The following is a 19363-nucleotide window of genomic DNA, read 5'->3' on the forward strand; positions in this document are numbered from 1 at the left end:
CCATTTGTATTCGTATCATAATTATGTTTGTTTGCGTGAGTACTTTGACCATTGGGCGCACCATTCATTGATTTTAGATATGCACGTGCCACGATCAAAGGTGAGCTTCACGTGCAAAACGTGTACCCGTCAAAAAGCAAATATCAAGTTTCAGTAAACTGCTCTTTTCGCTCGATAACTTAGAAAAACATTAATTTCGTTGTTGGTAAGCAAATACGGGGCCTCCTCAACTGACAACTGCAAAAAAGATTGGTATGCGGAATTAAGTCATGTCACTGAGGGCTATGACACCTCACATCCATCTCACTGACCTGCAGTTAGGACAACGTCGGGGATCTGTATCTACGGTGAGGATAACTTTCAATAGCCTATTTTATTTACTTACGTCTGCGGGTTTGTTCAAATATATTTTGAATGTTAATTATGTTTTACTGTGATCTGTTGAAAAGGCTTCCATTTTTTGCATACAGGGGTGACCCAGCTGCACCCGCGGTCTGTGTTTGGTGTACATCATGAATGATGAAAGCTACCACAAGATGATCGAGAAACACCGCATGCACTGTTATCTGACAACACTAGACTGGCCCGTGTTCTGTAAACCAAGACTATAGAGAGTTATCATGAAAGCAGTGCAATTATCACCAACAAACAGAGCCACGTTAATAAAGGAGTGTAAGTATTCAGTTTTATGTATATGGCTTTTTAGGCTTGAAGTATTATGGGTTTTCAAAAGGAAAATGATAATGGACTTGATTGAGTATACATGATTGTGCTGCATTATTTACAGGTTCTTCAGGCGTCATCTGGCAGGGTAATGGAACTGTCATCAAGGAGGACTTTCAAGTGTTTCCTGAAGACCACCGCTGACACATTCTACAGAAGGTATACGACTTACTACGCTTCATTGACTGCATTATACGTATGTAACGTCCCACTCAAGTGAAACAAGTAGCTCAAATAATTCATCTGCATGCAGTTATTGGTTCGACTCCTACAGACATGATAAGGTAGGAGAGTGCGGTTGAATAAATGAAGGTAATGAGTGCATTGTGTTTTGTGAGAAAATGAACTTCAAAGATCAACAAACGAACACGTTACTAGATGCTCATTGTACGAAGAATGTTAATAGCACAGAAACTCTAAGGAAGTATGACAAATCAAAGCATGAACGTACTTACAAAGACGCAGACAAACTGCATGTGAGTGATTGAGTTTAGTTTTACGCCGCGCTCAGCAATATTCCAGCTATATGGCGGCGGTCTGTGAATAATCGAGTCTGGACCAGACAATCCAGTGATCAACAGCATGATCATCGATCTGCGCAATTAGGAACCTATGACATGTGTTCAACCAAGCCAGCGAGCCTGACCACCTGGTCCCGTTAGTCGCCTCTTACGACAAGCATGGGTTACTGAAGAACAATTCTAACCCGGACCTTCACGGATGACAGGCTGCATGTACCGATGTATAAACGAGGTGACAGACATAGTGTCGGCAAAGTAGCTGTATGCTGCCTGTAGATAGAAATTTGATCAGGACGCCGTATTGATATCTTACGCTGTTATTCGTTCGCAAATCGGTTGTTTAAATCAAAAGTGGTCATAGTGATTTGAAACCTCTGACTGATCAATCATAAAGAAATATTTCCAAATTTCATTTACGGATATTTTGTTAGGGTGAATAATGTACTCCTGCAATCCAGTTGCTGAAACTGTCTTGTAGTTCAACGAAGACCAAACTTCGTGAGGTTTTGAAAAGCACCACCTTCGGTATAATTTGATCGTTCTTACCTCTTGAGTTACGAGTTTTCAATGCCCCCGTGTCTTGATGTCTTAAATCACGCCAGGACAGCCAATAAGAACAATATTCCCCTTGCAGCCATTCAAATAAACCACAACACACCACAAAACGGTGAGTGCAAAAATTAAGCAAATCAATCCACCTCGGACCTCTCGAACTTTATGGAAATGTGTATGTGTGATGTGACACTCATGTAAATGACAGTGTTCGTTTTGCGGTTGACAGAGATCACATCAATATGGTAAAATATGGTGAATATCTGACACATGATTTAATTCGGATAAGAAATTCTATTTCAGAAATCGTATGCATGTGTACAAAAAGCTCCAACTAAAGTCATTACTCAGAATGTTTGAATAATTAACATTGGCGCAGTGCGCATCTTGAGGGTCATTAGGTTCTGAATGCGAAGCAGCTGGACTGGTGATAATACATGCTTCATAGAAAGAACATATGACTATATACATAGAGTAGAGGAGCCTATGCAGATGTGAGTGAGTGAGTGAGTTGAGTGGTGTGGACAGTGAGTGGACCAGCAGGTGGCCGGACGGGCGAGTATATGACTATGGTTGTCGTCATCTTCAGGAACACTTCAGCATCATCAGATTTCGGTCTCCTATGTTCCCAAAAGAACTCGGGTCTCGGTGCGTCGAGCGAACGCTTTTACTACTAGGCCACCCCATCACCCCGGTTTAAAGACCAATTCCCGTCCTGTGGTTAGTCACCCCCTTCTAAGTATAAATTCTAGAACAAATGCTGCAGTGATATGACGAACAGTAGAGCAGCCCGGTATGCGCGCGCACCTGTCCCACAGGAGTAGACCAGGATCTGAGAAATGTTGGTTGTAATCTGATTAGAAACAGCCTGACGTGCACAGTAGCACGAGTTTCTGTTCCAACCATTCCACTCTAACTGTTATAGAGCATGTGTTCCTGTTGTGTTTATGTGGTAATTTATCAAACTTCAAAGTCACGTTTGCATTACAACAGAAACATAAAACCAGAAAATACAAAACACATCTACCAATGAACGTTGAGCATGATGTTCTGATTGTCGACGCTGTTTCAGTACCACCTTGTCCGGGTGCTCATTAAAACATAATCTGAAAGTAGTTGCGAGCTTATTACCCAGAATGCTGTGGATGTATGTAGTGTGGCGATACAACATCCCAGCATGACTGGTTGAAGTTAACGCAGCAGACACAAGGTTGATCTGGAAGCTGAAGACTGAGCTGAAGACTGAGCTGAAGGCGCCAATACGCACGAAGAATACTAAATGTTAAAATTGAGATAACACGTTCACAGAGATGTTAGTAATTTCAGTAATTTGTACTTAACTAAGAAAGTTCAAACCCATACATAATATTTGACAATTTGACAATTTTCTAAAAGCTTTGTGTATTCAGGTACACTGAGGAAGGCTTAGTGTATATGCTCACCTTCCACAAGCATAGTTGCAGTTCCAGTGGCAGTTCCGTGTCCTTGTGCCCAGAGCTTCAGATCATCGTCATCCACCCCCAACATGTTCAGGTGGAAGGGTGGGTGATACTCCATGCCCTGGGTGTCAGACGGGTGACGTCATGCCGCGAGGATTGGTAACTTCCTGATATCGGTTAGTGATGGAGTTGAACCCGTAGGATCAAGAAAGAGCTGTTCTTTGTATACGGAGATGATGGTGCATTTGTCAAGCAGGTGTACCATTATCAAGCACTTGTTTGATAAAGAAACTAGAACCTGTACCGAAACAAACCTGAATACCGTCTCAGCATTTTTACACTTCATCTCGACCTTCGTATGAAACTGACGAGTGGCCTCTCAGACTCCTGAAGTGTGGCGTTCAGTGTTTTATTGGGAGATGAAGGGTGTGCACTACTTGTCAGTTTAGTGAACAGATAAAGGTTATGTGACTCCGCAATTTCTTCATGGCCACTTTGAGATTAATTATTTGTACTGACAAGGAATACCATAAAATGAGCAGTTAAGAGACGCGAGGTATTGACATGAAAGGCAATATGGATCTTGTTTGTCTCTCCGCCAGACAACTTGAGGAGTTTTTCTACTCGGTAACATGCTTTAACGGCCGTCGTCATGAAGTATCTGTAGATAGCACTCAGGCCGACATGGAAATAATTACCTTCATTTGTACTGACGTGAAGATTGCAAGGTGACTCACACAGGGATGAGTACAGGTGAGGGGAGCTTGGTTGTTTATTAAACAGATACAACTTACATAATACATGTGAGTTGTACTGGAACCAGTAAAATAAGAACCTATCAAAGGCCAGAGAAGTTTAAAATGTATGTATCAATAGAGTGAGTGAGTATTGTTTTACACCGCTTTTAGCAATATTCCAGCAGCATCACAGCGGGGACACCAGAAATGGGCTTCACACATTGTACCCATGTGGGGAATCGAACCCGGGTCTTCGGCGTGACGAGCGAACGCTTTAACCACTAGGCTACCCCACCGCCCCCTGTATCAGTAGAAATAACCAGAGCTGGATTAATAACATTCAACAGAGAGACAAGAAATCTTTGATTGATAACATTTTTGTATTTCCTTCCGTCGTCTCCCAAACCTAACGTCGGTAGGGAAGTCAGAAGGTTTAAGTGCTTGCTCGTGGGCTGCAGACTAGGATTCATCGGGTTCAGTGAGTGAGGCCAATTGTTTAACTCCCGTGGTGATATTTGTTCCGATATTGCTGAGAGCTACGTAGAACTATATTGACTCTTCCCTCAAACCCGAGTCATGTCTCAGTGTCTCCCAACTGTTCAGTGGATGTAAGTGGTGTAACGATTCATCGAGAGTATCGATGTTTGCATTGTCAACTACGCGATACGAATGCATCGATACAAAACACATTTAGGCAATATATCAGGATATTCATATCGCGAGGGTCCATGGTATATCGATGTATCGCCACAAGGGACGATATATCCCGATACTAATTTACGAAATTTACTCAAAAACATATATAAACAAATTAGAAAGCACATTCAATACCCCCAAAAAGATTTGAATTTTTCCTATGATCTTATTATGATTTTGTGATATCCATTCAACTGTAATTTTGGTGACAATTAATCTGATATCTTTGAAGAAATGGTTGTATTTCTGTATCCAGTATTTAAAGGTTTCGACTGTTTAAGGGTTTATTCGTTGAGCTCAGCTGAACGTTATAAGGAATATTGCATTAGGGATAGGAAAGGTAGGCTCTTTAAAATTCTTCTGAATTTTAAAAACAAATTGAACCCAAAATTTGTTTGTATCTGTTATCTTTGTTACATGAACTAAGGAGTTAGTGTATAAATGAAAGAGTGTTAACATTTTCAAACTCTGTGAACTGTAGAATACTTGCCTTCAACTAATTGAAATAAGTTTTAGTTGTTTGACAAATAACATCATTTATTGACAACTATGAATGATGCCTTAGCTTTGTTAAGAACAAAGATAAGGTAAAATTTAGAAAGCAGACTTAAGAGTTTTTTCAGTGATTCTGAATTCTGATATACATTACATTAATTGTTTGTGAAAGCATTGGTGTAGAAACACAACTTTCCTAAGGAAACTAAAGTACAAAAACCATCAAGGTATACTGAATATGTTTCACTACTTTCTTAAGCATTAAATGCTGAAATGGTATTAGATCAACAGCTTTGTAAGTGTGTGTGACTGCAACACAAGTTCTGCTGTATAACAAATAAAGTTTCAGTCATTTTATCTATCATATCTGTTTTATTTTTAGAAATTGTAAAGTATCGGGATACGTATCGTATTGCCACCATTGTATCGTGATGATAATCGTCTCGCAGGTTCCTTGCCGATACTTTCATGAAATATCGTCTCGCCTCATTAAACCGGTATCGGGATATATCGTCTCGCCAGTTAGGCCACAATACACAACTCTAGCACTGGCTATGGCTCCAACATCACCATCACCTCGGATATTACGGTAGGTTGCTGTTGCATACAGTATTTAAGAAGTCTATCTAAATCCTAGACTCGTTTAGAGAATGTAGTTTGAAGGGTGTCAGTTTGCTGAGGGATGAAAGCATAACAAGTCTTAACCATTCTTGATGAAACCTACGAGAATGTGTTCGATATACTGATAACCCAACAATCACAGTCAGGGCGAATCTGGGATTGGATCCCTGTTCCATGGGTTTCTCTCATACCTACGACATTTGCCAGCACCGAGAATTCAGAGCTACTCGACCATATTTGTTCCTGACAGAGAAATGTCTCAGTGCGAAACCTGCAGGTCTTGAATGGTAAACGGGTGATTGTACCAAAGTCCTACTGGCATCATAGTAGGTGTTTTACGATGGCGGCCATGCAACACAACATATCCATTGAACCGCAGGCTTTAAAACCGCTACTTCTGGAAGATACCTCTGAGTGTTACCTGAAAGCAGGCTTGTCTTGATGAAGACAAACAGGATATGCCCTCCGGGTGATTTGTGGTTCATTGTAAGGAGCAATGGTTTTAGTTGTCACATCCGGGCAGTTTGGTATACAGATGACATCAAAGCAGGAGATAATGGCGAGAGTGGCTTGGCCTTCTCGTGTCACCACTTGCCATGTATTTTGTGTTTTACTCGAGTAATAATACTCTTTGGCCCAATATCGCTTTTGGTTCTCCGTCTATGTGCAATTTTCTTTTCACATTACAACTCTCAGACAGCTCTCAGTGTTGTTGTTTATGTATAAAGTGTCATTTCTCCTCTAATCTCAGTGCGTGCACAGGTGAGTCAGTCATGTCACAGGTCCCGGATGTAAGATGTACCTCTGAATAAAATATACCTGCAGATGAGGCCACAGATTCGTGGACATTATGCAGTTCATTCAAAGTAGAATCAAATGGCTATGTAAAATGATCAGAATATAATTATATAATTATACCTCTGAATAAGATATACAGTAGATGAGACTATTCAAAACGAGGATATTCTGTAGGTCATTCACGGTAGAAGCAACGGTCTCACGGAGATGATTAGACATTGGTAGAAATTTATTATGTATTTATATTCTGAGTATATACAGAAGGAGGACAACAAAGGAAGCATGTGTTTCAAGAAACACATCAGGTGCTCACGTTTCAAAATGTGTTCAAGAAACATATATTGAGAGTGAGAGTGTTGTGTTAGCTCAATATGGGAGGTAGGGCCGTGGTGATGCTGGTCACATGACCTTGGTGAAATCTGCCAAGAACGAACCGGTGACATGGGCTGCGTGCCAGGGTGCTGGTGTATGCCGGTGCCAGATGATTATGCTGTGTGTCAATGTGCAGGTGTATGCCGGTGCCAGATGATTGTGCTGCGTGTCAATGTGCAGGTGTATGCCGGTGCCAGATGGTTGTGCTGCGTGTCAGGGTGCTGTGTATGCCGTTGCTAGATGATTGTGCTGCGTGTCAGGGTGCTGGTGTATGCCGGTGCCAGATGGCTGTGCTGCGTGTCAATGTACAGGTGTATGCCAGTGCCAGATGATTGTGCTGTGTGTCAGGGTGCTGGTGAATGCCGGTGCCAGGTGGTTGTGCTGTGTGTCAGGGTGCAGGTGTATGCCGGTGCCAGATGATTGTGCTGTGTGTCAGGGTGCTGGTGAATGCCGGTGCCAGGTGGTTGTGCTGCGTGTCAATATACAGGTGTATGCCGGTGCCAGATGGTTGTGCTGCGTGTCAGGGTGCTGTGTATGCCGTTGCTAGATGATTGTGCTGCGTGTCAGGGTGCTGGTGTATGCCGGTGCCAGATGGTTGTGCTGCGTGTCAATGTACAGGTGTATGCCGGTGCCAGATGATTGTGCTGTGTGTCAGGGTGCAGGTGTAGGCCGGTGCCAGATGATTGTGCTGTGTGTCAGGGTGCTGGTGTATGCCGTTGGCAGATGGTTGTGCTGTGTGTCAGGGTGCAGGTGTATGCCGGTGCCAGATGATTGTGCTGTGTGTCAGGGTGCTGGTGTATGCCGTTGGCAGATGATTGTGCTGTGTGTCAGGGTGCTGGTGTATGCCGGTGCCAGATGCTGGTGTATGCCGTCATGTGCCAGATGGAATGCCGGTGCCAGGTGGTTGTGCTGCGTGTCAATGTACAGGTGTATGCCGGTGCCAGATGGTTGTGCTGCGTGTCAGGGTGCTGGTGTATGCCGTGTGCCAGATGGTTGTGCTGCGATGGTGTGCTGCGTGTACAGGTGTATGCCGGTGCCAGATGATTGTGCTGTGTGTCAGGGTGCAGGTGTATGCCAGTGCCAGATGGTTGTGCTGTGTGTCAGGGTGCTGGTGTGTATGCCGGTGGTGCTGTGTGTCAATGTACAGGTGTATGCCGGTGCCAGATGGTTGTGCTGTGTGTCAGGGTGCTGGTGTATGCCGGTGCCAGATGGTTGTGTGTCAGGGTGCTGGTGTATGCCGGTGCCAGATGGTTGTGCTGCGTGTCAATGTACAGGTGTATGCCAGTGCCAGATGATTGTGCTGTGTGTCAGGGTGCTGGTGTATGCCGGTGCCAGATGGTTGTGCTGCGTGTCAATGTACAGGTGTATGCCGGTGCCAGATGGTTGTGCTGTGTGTCAGGGTGCTGGTGTATGCCGGTGCCAGATGGTTGTGCTGTGTGTCAGGGTGCAGGTGTATGCCGGTGCCAGATGATTGTGCTGTGTGTCAGGGTGCTGGTGTATGCCGTTGGCAGATGATTGTGCTGCGTGTCAGGGTGCAGGTGTATGCCAGTGCCAGATGGTTGTGCTGTGTGTCAGGGTGCTGGTGTATGCCGGTGCCAGGTGGTTGTGCTGTGTGTCAATGTACAGGTGTATGCCGGTGCCAGATGGTTGTGCTGTGTGTCAGGGTGCTGGTGTATGCCGGTGCCAGATGGTTGTGCTGCGTGTCAATGTACAGGTGTATGCCGGTGCCAGATGATTGTGCTGTGTGTCAGGGTGCAGGTGTATGCCGGTGCCAGATGATTGTGCTGTGTGTCAATGTACAGGTGTATGCCGGTGCCAGATGGTTGTGCTGTGTGTCAGGGTGCAGGTGTATGCCGGTGCCAGATGATTGTGCTGCGTGTCAGGGTGCTGGTGTATGCCGGTGCCAGGTGGTTGTGCTGTGTGTCAATGTGCAGGTGTATGCCGGTGCCAGGTGGTTGTGCTGTGTGTCAGGGTGCAGGTGTATGCCGGTGCCAGATGATTGTGCTGCGTGTCAATGTGCAGGTGTATTCCGTTGTCAGATGATTTTGCTTCGTGTCAGGGTGCAGGTGTACGCAGTTACCAGGCGATACACCATCCACTTATAACCCACTCGTCCTTGTCAGTCACCGTCGCCAGCAGGAACTATGAACAGATGAGGAGGTATGACACCCATCCGCCAGATCGTCACGGTTGTTGTCATTCCAGGGATTGATGTCAACGTACATCACTGCACTATGGGGCTCTTCCTCATTTACTCAGTTCCGTAATGTGGGTGTGGCTTGGTGTGGAGTGGCGTTATGATGTGTACATGTTCTGTTGTGTTGTTAGGGGGTGAGTGAGTGAGTTTAGTTTTACGCCGCTTTTAGCGATATTCCATCAATTTCACGGCGGGGGACACCAGAAATGAGCTTCACACATTGTACCCATGTGGGAATCGCACCCGGGTCTTCGACGTGACAAGCGAACGCAATAACCACTAGGCTACCCCACCGTCCCCGTTGTGTTGTGTTGTGTTGTGTTGTGTTGTGGTGTTGTGTGGTGTGGTGTGGTGTGGTGTGGTGTGGTGTGGTGTGGTGTGGTGTGGTGTGGTGTGGTGTGGTGTGGTGTGGTGTGGTGTGTTGTTGTGTGGTGTGTGTTGTGTTGTGTTGTGTTGTGTTGTGGTGTGGCGTGGCGTGGCGTGGCGTGGCGTGGCGTGGCGTGGCGTGAATGAGAACGTTTAACCACGATACCTGTTGCTGTCCTGTTTCTTTTACCACTACCCATGTGTTCTGGAGTTGTTTGACCTATAGTGTGTCCTTCTGGACACAGGCCCAAACGTAAGACTTGCGTTCAAGACCAGTTATCCAATTATACTATTGATCTATAGACATGACCCCAATCAGTCCCAGAACATGTGTACTGGCTTAGCCGTTATGTACCGTGCTTGTCTATTTGTAAAGGTCTGATCTTGCGATCATTCGACAGAAGCCAGATCAGACGACGCTGTGACGACTCAGTATCAAACGATATGCCATATATTCAATCATCTTTGGAAACAGCAAGATCTTAAAAATATTGACCTGGTGTTGCTTGTGATTGATGGATCTTTCAACAATAGTTTGTCTTGAAGTATTCTTGAATGTCAAGCTCAGCTGTTAGGTTTGTTTGTTTCAATTTGTCAGCCGTCATTTATTGTTTTGAACCACGATACTTCCTAAAGATCCGTTTTGCCATTTGTATATTCACTTCATCACCCACGTACCGTCCTGTCTCTTCTGGTTGAGTGTTTCATTCTGTAGGAGTTAAACATTATGTTCCTGCCAGTGCACATGTATAAGGGGCTCCAACTTCCACACAGCTGATGGTGACTGAGCTCAAGGTTCTAGTTGTTAATATTTGTGGCAAGGCGCAAGATGAGGACGGTGGTTTGAGAATCAGATATGGAGTAAGGTATGCATGTATCTAATGGTTGTAGAAGTATAGAATGAAGTCATGTGGAGAATGTCTAGTCTACCCGGGAGTGAAGTTCCTGGAGTGCCATGAATTAGTCACTGTACGTACTATTTACCACCTTGCTGGAGGGCAGGTGAGTCATTGAGTGTGTATATTTTATTCATAGTAACTCCACACAAAACCTTACTACTGAACGTGATGTGTATCAGCTGTTGTGATTTTCGTCTTTCATTTGAGTGAGTGAGTGAGTTTAGTTTTACGCCGCGCTCAGCAATATTCCAGCTATATGTCTGTAAATAATCGAGTCTGGACCAGACAATCCAGTGATCAACAGCATGAGCATCGATCTGCGCAATTGGGAACCGATGACATGTGTCAACCAAGTCAGCGAGCCTGACCACCCGATCCCGTTAGTCACCTCTTACGACAAGCATGGGTTACTGAAGATTCATTCTAACCCGGGACCTTCACGGGTCTCTTTCATTTGACGTAAAACTGACACTTCTGAGTAATGTAAAGATAAACGTTTCTTTTGTTCTGACTAACCAGTGATGTGTGTCAGAATATGTGATGTCCTGTTCGGAACATCACATGCTTGCTGTCCAGCCTATAATATACACGAGGGACAGCGAGCTCGGCGCGCCGGTACCCCCACGGGCCAGCACAGCCGTAAACTGTCCAGCAAAACAAAATATACACATGCAAATCTCATTTGACCAAAACATTACAAACGTAATCAAAAGTTATTCGACTGAAAACAGTCTCCGAGGCATATTTACAGTCCCGTATCAAATACATCACAGTTAATATCCTTCTCCTGCTTCCCATCATACAAAGGGGTATACTTTCTTTCGTCCGATAATTTCTCTTATCTGGTTCAATTGTAGGTTCCGGGATTTCTTGAAATCGTATTATCACAACCACATTCTTTTCCCCGGAGCATGAATCATGAGCATCGCCACTTTTGTTTAGAACCTTGAAACTGTGTGAGAGATACGACACAGTTTTTATGAGAACATATCCTTGTAGTTCTTCCAGCCCTTATCATGTAATCATAACTCTCTCATAAAATAGGTTTCAGTCATTAGTGCGAGACATTGTCACAGGTATGACAGTACTTGACTTTCTCTGACTATGTGTTGCTACAATCTGTATCTGTACACTGGTTTGTGTTTAGAGAACATGAATTTCTCTGACTGTGTTGCGACAATCTGTACTGTATCTGGTTTGTGTTTAGAGAACATGACTTTGACTGTGTTGCTACAATCTGTGTCTGTACGCTGGTTTGTGTTTAGAGAACATGACTTTCTCTGACTGTGTTGCGACAATCTGTACTGTATCTGGTTTGTGTTTAGAGAACATGACTTTGACTGTGTTGTGACAATCTGTGTCTGTACGCTGGTTTGTGTTTAGAGAACATGACTTTGACTGTGTTGCTACAATCTGTATCTGTACGCTGGTTTGTGTTTATAGAACATGACTTTCTCTGACTGTGTTGCGACAATCTGTACTGTATCTGGTTTGTGTTTAGAGAACATGACTTTGACTGTGTTGCTACAATCTGTGTCTGTACGCTGGTTTGTGTTTAGAGAACATGACTTTCTCTGACTGTGTTGTGACAATCTTTATCTGTACGCTGGTTTGTGTTTAGAGAACGTGACTTTTTCTGACAATGTGTTTCGACAATATATGTGGTGGTATCATAACTCATGGGAGAACATGACTATTAATGGCATCTTGAACTGCTTACATTACGGTGGCGGCATCGTTCGGGATCGTGTTCTACTGTTTGTGCAAATGCTGACGTCATGTTGCAACAGGGTAAAGCCAGCCTTGGTGTTGTAGGTGTTGTCACAGACTCAGGCAGCATAACACTGACATTATCTGTTTCCCAAAACTCCCCCATACAGATGATATCTGGGATTAGATGAATGGACACATACAACAGGATCAAAACCAGCCCGTAACGCCAGCTCCGGTTCAATCCATGGTTGACTTTTGAAACAACTTTCCCTGTCATGTTTCCAATCAGCTTTCTGAAGATTAAATTTACAGTAAAATATTTTGCAAAGGACAACCTCATATCTATTGGAAATTACTTAAATTATGTAAGCATCTTATATTATATGATATGAATATTTTCGAAGGTAGTTTACTTGAATCTCAACTTCTGATTATGTTATTCACGTAACACTATGAGAGTAAATACCGTTTGCAGTTCAACTTACAAAGTATATTGCAATTGTTTGGGACACACGTGAGCTGAAACAAATAGAACATCTTTTAACTGGTTAATTGTTGTTTCGTACAATAATGTAGATACTTTAGTCACAAGGAGGCGTCACAAACATGTGGTACAGATCTGTAAACATGGCTGCGAGTCCTTACAGCAGAGTCAATACATATGGAGACATGGCAACGCTTCAATGTTTGATTTAGACGATACATTATATACAAAAATCTGCTCTGCTAATGTTAAATTTTGGCGAGGGTAATATTACATCACAGTTCAACTGCAGTAGCTGGTAACCTGATTTCAGGAGAAGCCGAGGACAAATAAAAGCCATCTTTAATTTACGAGTAATCGGGCCACCCATGTTTAGCGTTAGACTCACTTCAAGGCGTCTGGTCTAGGCATTTCTGGAAAAGTGTCACTGATGATAAAGTTTGTGGAAAATGTTTACGTCATTATGAATATATTGCATTTAATTAATAAAGCAGCAAAGCAAAGTTGTTTGTTTTTGTTTCCATAAAACCGAAAATATGGGCCACTGCATCAAACGAACTCCTGCACCCTGGGCGGGGCTGAACGATGTCAGTGATTTCCTACTGTTGTCGAAGAAGGTTTTTTCTGCGTTGATGAAAGAAGGAGACTGTGAAGTTATTATTGTTGACGTATTTATTTATCTATAAGAATTGGCTTCCATCTGGTTTCGCGTTTATGAAGTTATAAACGGCGAAACTGGTGTGCACAGTTTGCGTAAATCTGCAGAGCGGTTTTTGTGTCAGTACCTTTCAAAAAACATATGGAAGTCAGTTCTTAAACGTCTTCGTGAGATTTAGAACTAACCCTTGCAAGCTTCCTTGAATATTCCACCTATTGTTTCTATGCAGACATTATAAAACAATATACTTTACTGAAGGGGAGTTTGAGATTTCACGTTTCTCTATTCAAGAAAGACCGTCCGTTTTCCTCCACCTGCTGAAGCTGCTATTGTTTCCTTTCTTCCAAAATTGTTCATCGCGGCGTACATATCTACCCCTAATATACCTCCAATAGAAAAAAACATTTTGAAAACAACCGAAGAGAAATAAATAAATTAGGCTGGTATCGATTTAAATGGAGATTCGCGCTATATCGCAAGGTTACTTGATGAACTAAACTTGAACGGGTTTCGTATTACTTCAGTATCACAGACTCACTGGTAAGTCACATTGCTGATTAGGACACGACAAACATCATTGGAGAACATTTGTCATTTAAGTCACAAAAACTGTACACAACCGGAAACAGATCATAAGAAACATAAAATCCAAATAGGCAAGGCTAATCTGAAAATATACTATCCCCAAAAACGCATAGGCATGGATGAGCTATTCATGTTTGAAAATGCACCATTTTCGCTACAGATTTCTGGGTTATGCGTTTCTTTTTTGGAATAGTATAGAATCATTTAGGTAAGTTTGGAAATAACGACTATCACAATAGAAACTACATAAACTAAATCACGTCTCAACTGACGAGATGGCATGATGACAAAATGTTTCCTCCAACAACAGATTGGAAACATTTATTTGTCGATAAAAATATTTTGGAAGGTCCCCTCCACATTTCATCTCAAAATACGTTTTGATAATTGTCCCATATATCCAGTCAAACAAAATATTCCACAACTTGAACAAATGTAGTTTCTTTGTTCTCCATATCGGGCAACCATAGCTTGATATTCCTGTGTGAGCTATTGTTCCATGTCCTGCCATTCCTTCTGGGTATGAGGACAGCGACTTGTAAATTGTTAGTAATACACTCCTAGCCGCCGCCATGGTGGAGCGAAGGCGTGCTGGCTCCAAGGCTCCTGATACACAGGGACTGCGGTTGGTTCACCTTCTAAGGCTGGTCATATTTGCCTGTTGGCGAGTTATTCCACAACGTCATAGACGTACGAATCAACCTGACTACTGACGGGAAGATACGTTCGTCACACCGCTGTGACTGGACTGTGGGACTTATAAATATCATACATCCATTTAGATTAAAATTATTGAAAACGTACATCATATCATTCGTAGAAAATGTCTAATCTTGTGTAAACAACCATCGGTGTCATACAAAGTTTATGAAATGAATACTAAGTGAATGCACTAGGTTTAAAGTTTGAACAACAATATGGCGAAGTATTGGTTCAGTGTCTGGCAGGATCTCCTTGGTGAAAAACAAGGACTGGTGCTAATAAACCATGAATCATGTTCAATCTGGGATTCAAATCCACGGTAATAGGTTTCTCACATGTCTCTACGTTATTTCACTGAAGGGACTGTAACGCTGTTGAAGTAGAGAGACTGTAATGCTGTTTAAGTGGGGAGAGTGTAATGCTGTTTAAGTGGGGAGACTGTAATGCCGTTTAAGTGGAGAGACTGTAATGCTGTTTAAGTGGACAGACTGTAATGCTGTTTAAGTGGACAGACTGCAATGCTGTTTAAGTGGACAGACTGTAATGCTGTTTAAGTGGAGAGACTGTAATGCTGTTTAAGTGGAGAGACTGTAATGCTGTTTAAGTGGAGAGACTGTAATGCTGTTTAAGTGGGAGACTGTTTAATTTGAGACTGTTTAATGCCGTTTAAGTGGGGAGATTGTAATGCTGTTTAAGTGGGGGAGAGACTGTAATGCCGTTTTAGACTGTAATGGTTTAAGTGGAGACTGTAATGCTGTTTTTAAGTGGACTGAGAGTGGACAGACTGTAATACTGTTTAAGTGGACAGAGAAACTGTAATGCTGTTTAAGTTTGAGGAGACTGTAATGCTGTTTAATTGGAGAGACTGTAACTTTAAATGGAGACTGTAATGCTGTTTAAGTGGAGAGACTGAGTTTTGTGTAATGCTGTTTAAGTGGGGAGAGTGTAAATGCTGTTTAAGTGGGGAGACTGTAATGCCGTTTAAGTGTAACTGTTTAAGTGGGGAGACTGTAATGCCGTTTAAGTGGGAGACTGTAATGCTGTTTAAGTGGACAGACTGTAATGTAATGCTGTAATGCTTTTAAGTGGACAGACTGCAATGCTGTTTAAGTGAGGAGACTGTAATGCTGTTTAATTTGAGACACTGTAATGCCGTTTAAGTGGGGAGATTGTAATGCTGTTTAAGTGGACAGACTGTAATGCTGTTTAAGTGGAGAGATGGTAATGCTGTTTAAGTGGAGAGACTGTAATGCTGTTTAAGTGGACAGACTGTAATGCTGTTTAAGTGGACAGACTGTAATGCTGTTTAAGTGGACAGACTGTAATGCTGTTTAAGTGGAGAGACTGTAATACTGTTTAAGTGGAGAGACTGTAATGCTGTTTAAGTGAGGAGACTGTAATGCTGCTTAATTTGAGACACTGTAATGCCGTTTAAGTGGGGAGATTGTAATACTGTTTAAGTGGACAGACTGTAATGCTGTTGAAGTGGAGAGATGGTAATGTTGGTCAAGTAGAGAGACTGTAATGCTGTTGAAGTAGAGACTGTAATGCTGTTGATGTAGAGAGACTTTAATGCTGTTGAAGTAGAGAGACTGTAATGCTGTTGATGTAGAGAGACTTTAATGCTGTTGAAGTAGAGAGACTGTAATGCTGTTGATGTAGAGATACTTTAATGCTGTCGAAGTAGAGAGACTGTAATGCTGTTGATGTAGAGAGACTTTAATGCTGTCGAAGTAGAGAGACTGTAATGCTGTTGATATAGAGGGACTTTAATACTGTCGAAGTAGAGAAACTGTAATGCTGTTTAAGTTGAGAGACTGCAATGTTGTTAAGTATACAGACTGTAATGGGTTTTTTTTCGGTTGAGAGATTGTGATGTTGTTTCAGTGGATTGATCGTAATGTTGAGTTGTTTGAAGGGCATTTAGAAGTATCCACTTTTGGGATATGAACTTTCTTGTCAATGTTTTCTAAAATATTAAAATTCAATAATCTACACGCTAAGAATTTCGAACGTGCATATAGACAAATTTTGAATTAACATGACATCACGTAGTTTAATCTGACAAAATTGTGAACATGTTATAATGTATCTTCAGGGATGCGCAGTCACATTGAACATGAGAGGAAATACGACAGTCGCAAATGTGGTTGATTTGCTTGTGGCTTTTTTTTTATTGTCATTGCCTTTCACGTTCTGCTCCAAACAGCGACGCCTCCTCCTGTAAGGGCTGTAGTGGAATGTAGCATGCGCTGTAAAAGAGCAATAACACCTTTCAAAGCGGAAAGACTGGGTGAAGCTGTGCATTGATTTCTCGCCATTATAAACTGGTGCGTATATGTAAACCAACGGAAACCAACTATGTCTGCAAATGAATATCTACACTTTTAACCACAGTCCTTTTACCTATTCAAGGTCCGAAAGCAAAAACCACTTATTGCTGTTGTTTTGTCCAAGTTTCCCTCCACTTTCATCAATAAAATGGCCTACATTACGCATGTCCTGATACATACACCTCGAAAGGCAATTATACCCCAGTCACTTGGCCAGCACTGGTGCTTGTCACTGCTGCTTGTACGTACAAAGAATCGCATCGATCGTTTCAGTTGAATGCAATATAAAAAGTAATCCTGTTAACAAACCACATATATAGGTCTCGTAGTTCTTCGTGTAATCTGTTTTAACATGCTCCCTTGTACGCCACCCCAGCAACCTGATCACACGATGTACCATACCCCCACAAATGACGTCTTGCCAGACAGGATGCAAGAGAATTCACAAAACTGTATTCCTGACCTTTGTCTGTTGCAATATTTATAGTCAGATATTTCCTCGGTCCGAGAGAAAACTCCATTTCATGGTAGTGTTGCAGTGTGAGTTGGCTAAGTCGCTGCAGTCTTCTGTTGTTGGCTGGGTCACTTGGGCGTGACACATGATCGCTGGTTCGAATCCCGGGACTGTGTTTGTGTGTCTGTAAACATCACCCCCTTGTTCATGGGTGTCGCTAAACGTCTCAGACCTACATTCGTTACTGTTTAAAACTCAGTTCTCTGTCACTGAAACCCTATCACTCATCACTAAGTTCTTCCATAACCGTGCAAGCCACAGTCAATTAAAGAGTGTCGACGGCAAGGTAAACGCGAAACGATAACGTCACTGTCGGTGAAGTTGTATTGCTCTCACGTCATTTCAACTGATTGCCATCTCGGGAAGATCGTAGAGCATCCAACATCAGGTCGGTGATTACCTCTCAGACCAAGCATTCACACACTACTGTCAGAACAAAGATATTTTTGCACAGAATATTCATCATGAAAATAACTACCAGTACTTTAATCTTGTGACGGTGTGACCTCATTTGTGACTGAACAGACTTCGTCACGACCGTGGCGTGATTGTGACAGTCTAAAGATGGATGGTACCCTTATAAGCATAATCTGACCAGTTCATGTGAGTCCGTTGGTTCTACGCCACTTAAAGCATCTTATCATCAATATCACGGTGGGAGGATCGAAGAATGGCCTCTAAGCATTCTTCTCATTTGTGGAATCGAACCCGACTCTTATGCGTGACTCGTCAACGCTTTAACTACAATACTATCGTTGCTTCACTAATCATGTGAGCAATTAAACAATAGCAATAAAACACTACATATGTACAACTGTACCCTGAATTCGTGGCGACTGTTAACCCGTGACGTCAGTGACCAAATGACCAATCTGCACAAGTGACATCGCTGTTGATAATGTAACGTCATCGTATCCCAATTGCGTACATCGATGTACATGCTGTTGATCACTAGATTATTTGGTCCAGACTCGAGTATTTACAGACCGTCGCCATATAGCTTGAATATTGCTGAGTGCGGCGTAAAACTAAACTGACTCACTCAATTAATCCATGGATGTGGACCTCAACCAGCACTGGCGGGAATCCATCTTTGAATTAGATTCGTGCACGTCATAATCACATGACGCAACACAATACGTCACCTGTCGTGAACCTCTTATCACTGTTCAAATTGTGTTTACTTTAGACTTCGGGCAAAGAAAATGCATACACAATCCCCATTATGCAATGAATAAAATCACCTAAAAACGTTGCTATACGACCCCCTGCAGTGGGATCTTGTGGTACACGGTGACGGCTAACTCATGCAGTATCACAACTTTAACGTTACTGGACGTGTCGGCAGCGGAGTTAACCGAGAACAAGGACTGACTGACTGACTGAGTTTGGTTTTACGCCGCTTTTACGCCGCTTGAGACCATGTGGGGATTCGAATCCGGGTCTTCGGCGTGACTAGCCAACGCTTTAACCATTAGGCTACCCCACCGCCCCCCGAGAACAAGGAACATTTGCAGGTTGACATGAAGGTTCAAAGCCGCCATCGGAAAGAATGGGTGGATAACATGTCTTCAGATATATAACATGTAAAATTGGAAAGCACAACAAACTGTTCCATGTAAAAGGAAATGACGCTTAATAAAAACAAAACAAAACCAACTACACAATTTCCCAACTTGGCCTTCTTAAAAACAAAAAGGCTTATTTATCTTTTTCTCCTACCTCGGAAAGTGGAATATCTAATGACGTCGCCTGGCAATGTAGCCGCAGACTTTAGTTTATCGTACTTTTCATATGTTTCCATGACAGATATATATATCACAAGAGTCTTTTTCCTTCATTGGCTTGGGCGCCTCGTGTATAGTTGTCGTTGTGTCTCTAGTCTTTAACTGGTTACTTCAATTTTACTTTTTGTTGTAAGTTTACATGGCATACCTCGTGAATTATTAACTCTTTCT

General features: G+C 42.6%; 1 protein-coding gene across 1 annotated transcript; it reads left to right on the forward strand.

Annotated features, from left to right (window-relative positions):
- Nucleotides 1-7501: 7501 nt before the first annotated feature.
- Nucleotides 7502-8425, forward strand: LOC124291859 (keratin-associated protein 5-1-like). Its single transcript, XM_046728926.1, has one exon. It carries the CDS (start codon nt 7502-7504, stop codon nt 8423-8425), a length of 924 nt encoding a protein of 307 aa, XP_046584882.1.
- Nucleotides 8426-19363: the final 10938 nt, after the last annotated feature.

This window comes from Haliotis rubra, unplaced genomic scaffold (assembly GCF_003918875.1).
Source record: "Haliotis rubra isolate DU_JTF1 unplaced genomic scaffold, ASM391887v1 Scf50, whole genome shotgun sequence".
In the NCBI taxonomy this organism is placed as follows: Eukaryota; Metazoa; Mollusca; class Gastropoda; order Lepetellida; family Haliotidae; genus Haliotis; species Haliotis rubra.